The 13107-nt window shown below is 42.6% G+C and overlaps 2 protein-coding genes across 16 annotated transcripts in view; one reads left to right on the top strand and one right to left on the bottom strand.

Moving 5' to 3' along the window:
- CDC14B (cell division cycle 14B) overlaps positions 1 to 9243 on the top strand; it is a 52453-nt gene extending 43210 nt beyond the window's left edge. For 2 of the 9 annotated variants that reach the window (XM_082241597.1, XM_082241601.1), the window contains exons 13-15: positions 3024 to 3140; positions 8619 to 8675; positions 8956 to 9243. In XM_082241597.1, coding sequence (XP_082097723.1) covers positions 3024 to 3140; positions 8619 to 8675; positions 8956 to 8995 — 214 coding nt within the window. In that variant the 3' untranslated portion in view covers positions 8996 to 9243. Of the gene's footprint in view, positions 1 to 3023; positions 3141 to 8247; positions 8346 to 8618; positions 8676 to 8955 lie in introns of all 9 variants that reach the window. The other 7 variants (XR_014224375.1, XR_014224376.1, XM_082241598.1 and 4 more) reach the window with 7 other exon arrangements.
- Positions 9244 to 9767: 524 nt separating this feature from the next.
- The window catches only part of ERCC6L2 (ERCC excision repair 6 like 2), a 291509-nt gene continuing 288169 nt past the window's right edge, over positions 9768 to 13107 (bottom strand). For all 7 annotated transcript variants that reach the window (XM_082241486.1, XM_082241490.1, XM_082241489.1 and 4 more), the window contains one exon: positions 9768 to 9934. The gene's annotated coding sequence lies outside the window, so the exon portion shown is untranslated. The remainder of the gene's footprint in view (positions 9935 to 13107) is intronic.

Raw genomic sequence — 13107 nt, forward strand, 5'->3', positions numbered from 1 at the left:
AGCAATCCTTTGTCCCTGGGAGTGCTGCTGTGATGGAGATGGAGGTGTACCAGTGAGAAGACACTTAGATCTCCACTGGCTTAGACCTTCCACCAGTGATGTTGGGTGGAGGAGGTAAGAAGGGGGCTTATCGGGGCTAGTTGTGGATACACCAAAACCATAGATTCTTTGTTTCCCTCACATGCCCACAGAAGCACTGAAACTGAATGCCTGTCATGGGGTGGCCAAAGTTAATACCCTCCTATTGCAGCCCCTGGCAGGGGGATGAAATCTCTTGTCCCCCACCTCCTGCTCTGGCTACTATGAAATAGCCGAGCAGTGGATCTGGCTCCCATTGTAACAGCTGATCACTCTTTCGCTCTTCCCCAATTCTGGTGTAAAGGTAAGTTAGGATTACTCTGTTAATTGTCCTCTCAATGACTGGTTCATACCCCTTGTGGAGGAAAATGTTTTTTTAATAGCTGACCTGAATTTTTACTGTCCTTTTAAAGTTTCCAGGAATGCCTTTTTATATATCTAAAGTGGCTAAGAATAGAATAAATAGAAATAAACTGAAAGCATATCAATAATATAAGCACTATTATTAATTTTTTAAAAAAGTAAGAATAAAGAAATCCATAGTCACCTAGTAATTGTCCCTCCTGGAAAGTTTCACTGAACAGAACTATTATTGCAGCCCACTTAATTGCTTACAGGAACAGATGGGGGCAAATTCTTCTATAGTATCAGAGCTGAATCTTGCTCCATGAAGATATGGGATTTATTTGTTTAAATTTGTATATCTCAGGGTGGCTCACAGCATAAAAATACCAAATGAAAACACAAAATACGTAATAAAAACAAGAACAGAAAAAGAGAAAACCAATAACACCCCCTCCCAAAAACACATTTAAAAGGACATAGAATTGTTAATCAGCCAAAGGCTTGGTAGAAGAGAACACCTGCTGCCCTTAGAGGTATAATGAAGGTGCCAGACGAGCCTCTCTGGGGAGAGCATTCCACAAACTGGGAGCCACTGCAGAAAAGGCCCTTTCTCATGTTGCTACCCCCTGGACCTCTCATGGAGGAGACACAAGGTGATATGATAGCCATGTTCAAATATATAAAAGGATGTCACATAGAGGAGGGAGAAAGGTTGTTTTCTGCTGCTCCAGAGAAGCGGACGCGGAGCAATGGATCCAAACTACAAGAAAGAAGATTCCACCTAAACATTAGGAAGAACTTCCTGACAGTAAGAACTGTTTGACAGTGGAATTTGCTGCCAAGGAGTGTGGTGGAGTCTCCTACTTTGGAGGTCTTTAAGCAGAGGCTTGACAACCATATGTCAGGAGTGCTCTGATGGTGTTTCCTGCTTGGCAGGGGGTTGGACTCGATGGCCCTTGTGGTCTCTTCCAACTCCATGATTCTATGAGACACGCAAAGAATGGCCTCAGATGATGATTGCAGGGTCCAGGGTGGTTCAAATAGGGAGAGGTGGTCCTTGAGGCATTGTGCTCCTGAATCATTTAAAGCTTTGTAGGTCAAAACCAGTACTTTGAATCAGTCCCGGAAACTAATCGGCGGCCAGTGCTGTCGGGCCAGGATTGGCGTAATGTGCTCAAACCGTCCTGCCCTGGTGAGCAGCCTGGATGCCAAATTCTGCACCAGCTGAAGTTCCCAAACCATCCTCAGAGGCAGCCCTACATATATCACATTGCAGTAATCCAACCTAGAGATTACCAGAACATAGAAGTTAGGTCATCCCTGTTCAGATAGAGGTGCAGCTGGGTCAACAGCCAAAATGGAAGGCACTCCACACCACTGAGGCCACCTGAGCCTCCAGCGAAAGCAAAGGATCCAGGAGTTACCCCCAAGCTATCCACCCGCTCCTTCCGAGAGAGTGTAATTCCATCAAGAGCAGGCATCCGGTCTAGGGAGCCGCCCACTGACCATGCCTTGGTCTTACCTGGATTGAGCTTCAGTCCATGACCGAGGCAAGACAATGGTCCTGTCCAGCCACTGCCTCATCTGCAGATGTAAAGGAGAAATTGTTGTGTGTCATCAGCTCATTGCTGACAACGTACTCTAAAACTCTGAATAATAACCTCACTCAGCGGTTTCTTGTAGATGTTAAATAGCATAGAGGATAAAATTGAACCTTGAGGAACCCTACATTGAAGGCTCCACGGGGCCAAAGAGCACTCCCCAAACATCACCCTCTGGAAATTATTATCCAAGATGCTGTGTGAGCGTTCACCAGCTAGGAGGGGAGGGAATACAGTTGGGTAATGTAAGCTGATGAAATCTCTCCCCTTTCCAGTAATAACTGAGTAGTGAAGTGGAGGAATTTAAGGAGAAGTTTGTTCCTGTTTCACCGCCTATGGAAAGCATGAAATCAAAACAAGGACATTAGGAGAACAGGATAGCGGCAAAGCAGAAATTATCTTGTTTTTTTAAAAAAGTGTTGGTTCACATAACTTTTTGAAAACTAGAGAGTTCATTTCAAATTCTGAGCCCCAATGAAGGGATTCACAGTTGGTTTTTCCATGTGTGTAAAAACCAATTTCTTTGGTTATAAACTCCAGTGGTCAAGCTTAGGCAATCACTTCTCCTTTATAATATTTAGATATTTCTTAGTATCAGTTCATATGTTGGATTGTGTGGTCACCCGTGCCTTGTCTGGGACATTCAGGAGTAATGCAGAGATGTTTGTATGGTAGGATCCATAAAGGCATTTTTGTTGCACTTGAAAGAAAGAAAGAACCCTTTGCTTCTCTGTTTTGGAAGTAAAAACTTGAGCCCAAAATGGTTGGCTGTATTAATACTCTGAATGAAAAGTTTTAGTGGATTTAAAACAGAGCCGATATCTGAATGCTACCTCACACTCAATGAGGAAAGATCAAAAACAGTTGTCCACAAAATCCTGTCTTTTAGGCATCTTAGGTAGACGTTTTTAGGTAGAAAACTATATGCTACAGTTATCTTCGTACATTATGTACATTTCAGTTTACTTTTAAGTAATTTCTTTCTCCTACTCCTTTCAGGGTAATTCTGCAGTCCAGTGTTCAGAAAAGTAAACAGCCTGAAACTAGCAATTCTGACACTTCAGGCCATTCTAAAAGAACAACCAGGTCTACTGCAAGAAAAGGCAGTTTTAAAAGGTGAGAACTACTGTGCTGCCCTGCAGACGCTGTCAATTAATGAAGACTGAACTTTAAATAAAATTCAGGCTTCTGCTTCTTGAATTAAATGCTGCTTTCAGACAAACACTGAACCGTAGTTTAGTGCAAGAAGCAGTGAGCTTTGAGTTCACAGATTCCCCCTTCCCTCCTTCAGCACAGCCATGAGATCAGAAGCATCCTCTTTTAAGTTTTGAACTAACCTGTTTCTTTTTGTATCTGAATTTGAGGGGTGGGAAGAACTACGTTTAGCTTTTGAGAGCCCACGTCAAATTGTGGATTGTGATCCTGGCATACTTAAAACTATAGTTTAAACTAATCAGAGCTCTTGCCGGTTAGTTTAAAAGTAGAAATGGATGCTGATGATGTTCTCCTTACGGCATGACTCGTAAGAGGAGAGAGGAAGGGGGAGCATGTGAGACCAGGACTCCATGGCTGCTCACACACATAAAGCTAAAATGGAGATTTGGTGTCGCATCCAGCCTGGGCCCAAGTATCCTTTTCTAATGTATTGGGAAAATGTATTTAAGACAGAACTACTTGAGTTAAATGTGGATGTTTTGAATAACGTGTATCATGAAGGCACATGAGGCCTCCATCTTTGTGAAGCTAAGCAGGTCCAACTCTGGCCGCTGCCTGGATGGGTGACAACCTCAGAAGGTTGAATGTAAGCTGAAGTAAATCAGTAAAAGATGTTTTTATACCATCAGCCTCCCCTTGTAAAACAAGTTTAAAAGACTTCTGTGAGGGTGAGAGAGTCTCTTAGATATAAGAATATGAAAATTATATAAATGGCTCCTCTACTTAGATACAAAGACCTTAAAGAACTGAGCAGGAGGCATGGTGTTTATAGAAAGCGATCGGAGGGGGGGGGGAGACTTGGACATACAGGATTGCAAGATTTTGTTGCTTAATTAGTGTATTTAAGATATATTTTTAATGACTAAAAGATGCCCATGATTAATCACCAATTTGAAAAACATACAGGTGCTACTTTTTTAAAAAAAAGGAAAAAAGAACTGTAGATGGCAAGCACCATTTTGGTATTGTGTCCTGTGTGAGAAAGGAAGGGGAATACATTTCTTGTAAGATGATGGCTCCTGGTGCATAAGTTCACATCATCAAAAACAAAACACTCAAGTAGCTATGCCATTTATTTTAGAACTATTGGGGTTTTTTTATATAACAAAACACTTGAGATTAGACTGGCCATTAGTTTAACAGATGGAAATAGAAATTGTATTACATCAAAGTTTGAAAAAATGCATGTTATTTTTTGGGGGTGTAAATTTGGTTGTTGATGGTGCATTTTGAAATGTATTCTTGCAGTAGAGATACTAGTATGGGTTTCTGTGCTCCCCTTTCCCCTCCAACCACACGATCTAGTTCCAAGGCAGCAGGGTTGTCCTGGCTTGGCAAAGATTTACGTTCCTCTTTGAAATATTTGGTGAGAGTCCTTTTGTTGAGATGCTTTATCACCTCTATCCAGCATTTCATTCCCCTTCTCCAGCTGTTCTTTTCTTCTGTTTTCTACTAGCCCTTCACCTGAATCCACTTGCTGCAGCACTATTGTTTTGTGCTATCAAGGCGCATGGTCTTTGTTATGTACTGAAGTTCTCACCCTGGGCCAGCAGGGGGGATACTGTAGATAGTTTTCACTCAGGTCCACATAGGCCACAGTTTAACAGTCTTACTCTTGTGTTTTTAAGAAGAGTAGTGAATGAAACACCTTATGACAGTATCAGCCACCCATCCTTACAATGTCAATGAAATTTTATCTGGACAATACTTATTTTTCTAAATTGCTTCAGCAGAAATAATTCCTGCTTTTACTTTTAATATTTGCTTGTTTCAGAATTACTCGTATTTCCAATTTTTCACAGTCCACTATTTACTCAGCTTGTTGAAGCAGAATGAACAATGAACCAGTTTCTCAAAACCTGCTGATTTCGCTGGCTATCTTTCCTCCTCCTTTCTGCATAGTCTTACTATTATCTTTGGTATGCCTTTATCTGAACTTCTTTGTCTTCAAATATCCCTAACATTCTATTTCCATTGCACTCTAATAGATCTCTGCCTTCAGTCTCCACACTTTTTACTTGACCAGACTCAGATATTACATCTTGCCTTATTAAGGCAAGATATGCACAGACCATATACACAAACATGCCACCCCTTCCCTTCTCTTTTCTCTCTGAGGACCCTTTGAAGAAAATAGGGAGGCTGCAGGGGGAGAAGAGAAGGTGAAGTCTCTTACATGAGCAGATTTCTGCTGTGCAACAAGGATTCTGCCCTATAGGTTTGGTTAACCAAGAAAGTCTTCAACCTTGATGTGCCAAGGAGAGAAAAAGTGGTGCAAGAACAGAACAGGCAGGCACAAGGCTCAAGCCTAGTTGCATCTGAACGGGCCCTTTCCTTAGAAGATATCTTGGGTCAGTAGATTAAGGGCCCAAAGGCTAAATCGTTGCATGAATTGGATATTTTAGGCATTGGATAATTGTGATTTAAATAGTACACAGTAGGGCCAGGCAATATCTGGTTTTCACCATCATGATATATCACCGGCTAAACATTGAGATATACTGATAAATCACAACGTCTGAAATAAGGATGGAGCTATGTAGAGGCATTGGCCGGCTTCATGTTTTTCCCCCATTGTAATTTTTGCTGGCACCTGCTCTTGTGATTTGCTGCCTCCTGCAGGAAGCAGGAGAGAGCTGAGCGGGCAGAGTTAACGGGCTGCAGGAATCGAGAGCATTGGCTGGCTTCATGGTTTTTTCCCACATTATGATTTTTGCTTAGCGCACACCCAAACACACACACACACACACACACACACACACACACACATCGTGATTTGCAATATGTTCCCAGGTCAAAAATTATGAAACCGCTAGCAAGATACGGACTTCAAACCAGTTATGGATAATATATCGATATACAGTATCGCCCAGTAGTTTCCTGTAGTTTTGTGGTAGCCATATTTCTTTTGACTTTAGTGGAACCGAGGTTAGAGAGGAATTGTACACTGGTGTTTGAGTAGCAGAAATTAGTCATTTACATCAGGAGTGAGGAGCCTAGGCATAAATGTGGCTCTCTGGACCTCTTTCTTTGGCCCTCACGATGCGCCCCCCCCCTCCAGCTGCCCTCCTGCAACAGGTCACCCTCTTCCTAAGTGCTTTGCCAAGAATGTGTGCTCAAACTGTGATAATGCCTCTTGTTTGGCTCAAATTTGAATGGACAGGTGTATGTGTAGAAACCTGATTTTTTTGCGCAGCTGGACTGTAATCTGTTGCACAGTGGTAAGACTCGCATGAATATTACCCCTGGCTGCCTGTGAGAGTATGGGGCCTTCGGGCCTAAAATGATTCCTCGCCTCAGTTTTCTACATCACCTTGAATAGTGATGGGACACTCCCCTTGTTCAGCCTGTTGGACAATTGTTTCAGTCAAATAATATCAAACATTTAATAGAGAATGGAAATCCAGGAACCAGCCAAGGCACCAAGGTGCACTTGCAATGTGGCTCATCCTATCTTGTGTAATTTTAGAAATGATACGATAAGTGAGAAGATAACAAAAACGAATCTGTTATGCTTCACTGCGTTAAAAAAAAATTAAAATCAGTTTGGAAGAGTATGGGTTGCAAAATCATGCCCCCTATCTTCCGTTTCCAGGTTTCTCCCAACAATAGTTTACCAAGGTTTCCAGATTCCTGAATGGAAGGACTATTTTCTCTTTGCAGAGGGAATATCAGTGGGTGTTTTCTGAGTAGAACTGACATTGGCTACAGCCCATACTCTGGAATTCTAGACTAGGGTATACAACTTAGTGGTGATCACACCTCTCTTCAGTAAAGGGTGAAGACCAGTAATTCTATAACTTGTTTTCTCAAGTCCTATATACAGAGGGGGATTTCGCACACTGTATTCCCCACGCAGAAGTAAGCAAGGCACACAGAAGTGAATTTTGGAGATGTGGGAACTGACTCCTATAATTCTGGAAAAGTCAGAACAAACCCTAGAAACATACAGGTGACCCAAATGGGGCGTAGAGGGAGTTGTTTTCAAAAGCAACTTGCAGTGCTGGCCACAGAGCAGTTTTATGTATCCCTTGGTGCAGTGCAAGCAAATGCCCCTGTGATAAAAAATAAGTCTGTTTCCTTTGGAAGCCTTGCCTCCTTCCATACCCCAGTCTCATAATCTGCATTGTGCCACAGTCCTTGGTCTGGTCAGTAGATTGAACCTCTAAGGACACTGATCCGTTGTACATACGCAAGACACACCTGTGTGACAGATCTTGTAAGGTAGCCTTAGGCCACATTTACCGTATTTTTCGCTCTATAGGACGCACTTTTCCCCCTCCAAAAATGAAGGGGAAATGTGTGTGTGCGTCCTATGGAGCGAATGCAGGCTTTCGCTGAAATGCAGGCTTTCGCTGCGCACCCGGGGCTTCAGGCAGCTATCCACAAGCCTTCGGGCTCTGAAGGCTTGCGGATAGCAGCCTGTTCTGGGGTCGGGGAGAAGCATGGGCTTCCCCCATCCCCAGCCCCGCAAGCTCTGGGAGCGGCGGCGAGGTTGCGCGCAATCTTGCCGCTGCTCCTGAACCTGTTCTGGGGGCTGGGGTCGGGAGAAGCTTGGGCTTCTCCAGCCCAGTAGCTGGGGGAGGGGGAATAATTCCCCCCCTTTATTCCCCCCCCCAAAAAAAACTAGGTGCGCCCTATGGTCCGGTGCGCCCTATGGAGCGAAAAATACGGTATCAGCCTTAGCAGGTGCTCTGTGTAAGGTTCCTCAATGCCCTACAGAGCCCTATGCTACCACCAGGCATTTTTTGGGTCGTGACAGCATAGAAATTCTATCGTAAGGTAAACAACCGTTGTTAGAAAAGTACTTTACATATATGTAGAACTGCTTCTATATCGGGGTTGTTCACAAGCGCTTATACGGGGCGGGTGCATCTGATTGCCTCAGCCAGTTCAAAAAAGACAACAACCCGGATCTTAAGCTCCTACGCAGTTTTCAAGAGTGCTTACGTAACTCCCTCCCCTCTTTCTCTTGAAAATGGCTGGAAACCTTTGCTACAAATGAAAGAGTCGTCCCATGTTGCTACAGATAGCAGTTTAGGGAGCACGATGAGTGGAGAGAGAATGGATTTTAAAAGGCACTTGAAGAATAGGATCAAATACACCGTAAGTCCTACACTATTAATTAAATAGTAAGAAATACTTTTAGTTTTCTTTCAGGGATAGTTTAACCATTTAACCATGAGAAACAGGCGGGGGGCAGCACACACACACACCTTGTTTTATAAGATCTCCATCTGCTTTTAATATCAGTTGCATTTGGTTTTCCTTGTTTAAACTGAAAGCTGAGTAAAACGACAGCACTTCATGCATTAAACTCTGGCTGGTCTTGAAAGAACTGTTTTCCCTTTACCTTTTCTTTCTCTACTTTTCCTACAGTCTGGTGCCTCAGAGGGAAAGGAGGAAAAGGGATGCTTTACAACAAATGCGCTTATGGTACTTTGTTCCCACTGCTATCCCTTTATAGACCTGAACTCTCCCTGCCCCCCCTTCCCTTGCTTCACTGTTTGTAATCTGAGTTGCTTGGCCTGTGCTTTTGTTTACTACAGATGTTGCATCGCTTTCAAAAATGCCGTCTGTGAGTGATCCTTTCCGTCCCCGAGCTCCTATTTTGTTTGCTTGCTTAGTTTTATATTGGCTAACGATCCTCAAATTACTGGTTTGTGTTTTGCCATGTGTATCTGACATCTTGCACACCTCATTTTTATCATTTCAGCAGTGCTCCCAACCCAAGAACCAGAACTGTGTTGCGTTAAAAGCAATCAGAGTGGAAGAGGATTCAAGGGAAAGAAAAGGACATGGCTGCCAATTAAAACAATTGGAAGAAACTTTTTTGTATATATATAAAAAAGCGGTGGTCTATTTTTTATATTTAGTTGGAAGACGTTTTAGTTTTGTGAAGAGAACTTTTGTGTGAGGACCCTAAATTACTGTAAACTGTACCATTTTTACTTTTAATGCTAGGAAATTATTCCCAAATATAAAAAGCAGCGTGTAAATTTTAGCCTTCAGTCTGAATAACTCTTCTTATCAAAAGAGCTTTCTTTTCTGTACAGCGCTCATGTCTAAAATGTGATGGCAATCATCTAGCTTCTGTCAACCACCACCACGACTGTGGCATTTCAGCTATTTGGAATGACAAATGTAAGTTATCAATGTAATTTCTCTCCCTAGGTGGAGAGAAGTGATACTTCATTTCCCCCCGCCCCCATAAACAGCTCCATACAAGTTTGACTATCCTAATTTTAGTAGGATTTTTATAAAGCGGTAACAGACTACTAAACTAGCGTCCATCAAATTGTGATTTATTTTTATGTTTTTGTTTTCTGGGGTTTGTATTTTTTTCTCTTCCAAGTTACACCACTGTCTGTTGTGTTACTTACTGCTTCTAATTTAAATGCAAAGATTGTATGTGCCGTATTTTAGGGCCACTTTGGAAAGTTGTCCTCCTGTGCAGGTAGAGAAAAATTATCCTAACACTACTGGTTTGAGCCAAAATGCAGGAGGCAAAGTGAGCTTCCTAGTAACTTTTCTTTTTTCTTTTTTTTGGCAGATATTTACACACACCATCTCATGTCTATAAAAGCAATGCTAGGGATGTCTCTCTCCAAGCCTTTAGGGCTGCTGCAGCCACCAAGATCTCCTACAACCTACAGCAGGCATGGCCAAACTTGGTACTCCAGCTATTTTTGGGACTACAATTCCCATCATCCCTGGCCACTGGTCCCGCTAGCTAGGGATGATGGGAGTTGTAGTCCCAAAACAGCTGGAAGGCCAAGTTTGGCCATACCTGGCCTACAGCATTACCTAGGGGTTCAGACAGGAGTCTGTACGCCAGCCCTAGCTGGGGAAGCCAGTGATTGAACCTGGACCTTCTGAATAGAATTGCATGGGCTCTAGCACTGAGCTTTGACTGGAGTTTCAGTAGCCTCTTTGCATCCCTTGTCTGACACACTGCAGCTTTAAATTACCTTTTTAATGGAGAAGCAGTAGTAGCAGCTCTGGAGGCAAGTGTACCTGGAGCATCCTAAGCTAATTTTCATTTGTGGCTTTAAAAAGTTGGAAGAATGGGGCCAAAGCACCATGATGCTGCTTTCTGCCCTTTTGTTATTGGACATAGCACTTTGACAGCTGCATTGGCCACCTTGTTAGATCTTAAAGGGACAGGAGGCACAGTACAATCCTGCTCCAGGAATGCTGTCTTTCTTCCACTCGGCTCTTTTCTGCCTAGGGAAAAATTGCTGGTGGGAGTCAGAAAGTGGCACAAGAACACCTGTCTACTTGAGGGCAGTTGCTACTACTTTTTAAGTAGGGTGTTGGCTTTGTGCCTTAGGATTTGGCTTGGGGGTGGGGGTAGTTGCCCCTGTGGGGTTAGCAAAAGAAACCTAAAACTAAGAGACTGCTAGCCACTTGACATTGAGCAAGCTGCTAACCATCATAGTTTCAGTGAAGAAGTTGCTGCTAACAGTTGCCCAGAAATGCAACTATAGTTTCATGAATATGTTATGATTGAATTCTCGCTGCCACAACGGACACATTCGGTAAAATTGGTTCCCTTATTCATGGCCTGTAACTTCCAGCATTTTACTTTAAATCACTGTGCTGCTTCATGTGACCCCAAAATTTCTCCATGGTGTAGCAGCTTTCATTTAAGAATCTGCAGACTTTATGCGTGGAAAATATTTGAAAGAATGTGATGTTTCCACATCATGCTGGACTGATAGAGCCAATATTTGGTTTCACAGCCTGTGTACATGGTACCAAATAGTAGAATTACCAAAAGGTGAGCTACAGTCCCCACCCCTCTTACTTTGCAAAAGTGTTTTATGAGTAAGGACTTTGTAATGTCTCTGTGGCCCTCCAGTGCTTGGGTTACAACTCTCATCATCCCCAACTATTTGGTCATGGGACCAAGCCACCTTCTGCCCAACGGATCTAGTCTCCTGCTGCTACTCATTTCATATTGGGTATTGTCCAGTAGAGCTAGGCAAATAAGAGGATCCAAATAGATACAGCCTGTTAAAAATAATGAGAAAATAGTTTGCATGGGTAGGCAAACTAAGGCCCGGGAGCCGGATGTGGCCCAATCGCCTTCTCAATCTGGCCCACGAACGGTCCGGGAATCAGCGTGTTTTTGCATGAGTAGAATGTGTCCTTTTTATTTAAAATGCATCTCTGGGTTATTTGTGGGGCATAGGAATTCGTTCATTCCCCCAAAAAAATATAGTCCAGCCCCCCACAAGGTCTGAGGGACAGTGGACTGGCCCCCTGCTGATAAAGTTTGCCAACCCCTGATCGTGTCAAATGGACTGATACTCAAGATCAGTATATACATATATAGGGGCCTGAATTTTAGGGTGTGAGAAGGAAGTTTATTTGGAACCATAACTTACTTTCTATATATAAAAACTAAGCTGAGTTGCTTCATGGGAATATAATTTGCTTTTAGAACAGCAACTCTGGCCTTTCCATACAATGGGTGTTGCTTCCAAAGAGTTATGGTCAGTACATGGACTAGATGAGCCTTGGGGTCTCTTCCAACTTTATGATTCTATGTTAATTACGGTACCTTGTGAGTTCCAAAATGTAAGCCTATTGAATCCCATTAGGCAGGGGATGAAGATTAGCCAAGATCTCATCCTACTAGATATATAGCCTTGGCTTGTCAATTCTATGAGTTGCTGGGGAAAAAGAAACTATTGTCTACTAATCAGTCTGGGGCAAATTCAGATCTTATGGGACTGCGAAAGGCATAGGGATGGTATTCATCTTCAAAAGAGATAATCAATGCCCCCCCCCCATTTTACGTAGTGGGGTTTCTCCTTCAGTGACTCAAATATTCCCTTGAACTCTGGGACTGTAATTCCTCTCTACAACATAACCTTAGAAGAGTTCCTCCTGTTGTCTTTGAAAATATTGCACTAATTTAATTAGTGCAAAATATTGCACTAATTGCCAATGTAGAAAATACAAATACTACTAAAAACAGACAAGTGACAATATTTCAGTTATCGGAGGCCTGAACGTAAGTTGTTATTTGGTAGCTTCTTGCAGTGTAGGGCAGACCCATGTCAGCCTTTTGCTTTAACTTAAGAGGAAATGCTTAAGATGTCCCATGGGAGAGGACAGACCGATCCTGGGAGGTTGACACCAAAGACAGAATTGCAAGGTATGCTTGAGCCTTCACTTAACTAGATTAGCAGCAAGGCCTTGATGGAAGAAAAGATTACTTGTCCACAACTGTTGTTAGTCCACAAAACTTACTGTTTTACTAGCTGGCTTTTCTCCAAATTTTGTTCAGCCACACTTCCACTCCCCACACTCAAAACCTTAAATGTTGGCCTATAAAGATTAGAAGAGCTTTAAGCTGCATGGAGAAGCTCAATCATTAACCGCCCCATCCTAGGCATGTTTGCTTAGAAGCAACACTGTTTTCAGCGGTATTTACTGCCATGTGTGTACAGAATTGCATTTGCTATTAGCCACCAAACTTTGGAGAGAGGACTTCTCTTAAGCCCTGAACATTTTACTATACACACAATTCTCCTGTTCCTTAATAACGCAAATATAAATGATGGGAGCGCCATTGCAACAACAGCCACTTGAAAACCACTGCTCAAATTTAAGGCACCTCTTATTTCATGTTAAGTTTGGTAGTTTTTGCAGAACTCTAGTTCCAGGTCTTACACATCTCAAACCATCTTTGAGGGACACAGTCTGGTAAGTCAGCTGGAAAATATATTGTGTTTCTCAAGCCTTTCTCATGCCTACAGTGGGGCTTGTTGCATTTTCCAGGCTTGTAAACCAAAGAGGGTTCACAATTCTTCTGCATCATTTGCTTTAGTTTGGGCTTTTATAGAGCTATTTA

Source organism: Podarcis vaucheri, assembly GCF_965113315.1.
Source record: "Podarcis vaucheri genome assembly, chromosome: 11".
In the NCBI taxonomy this organism is placed as follows: domain Eukaryota; kingdom Metazoa; phylum Chordata; class Lepidosauria; order Squamata; family Lacertidae; genus Podarcis; species Podarcis vaucheri.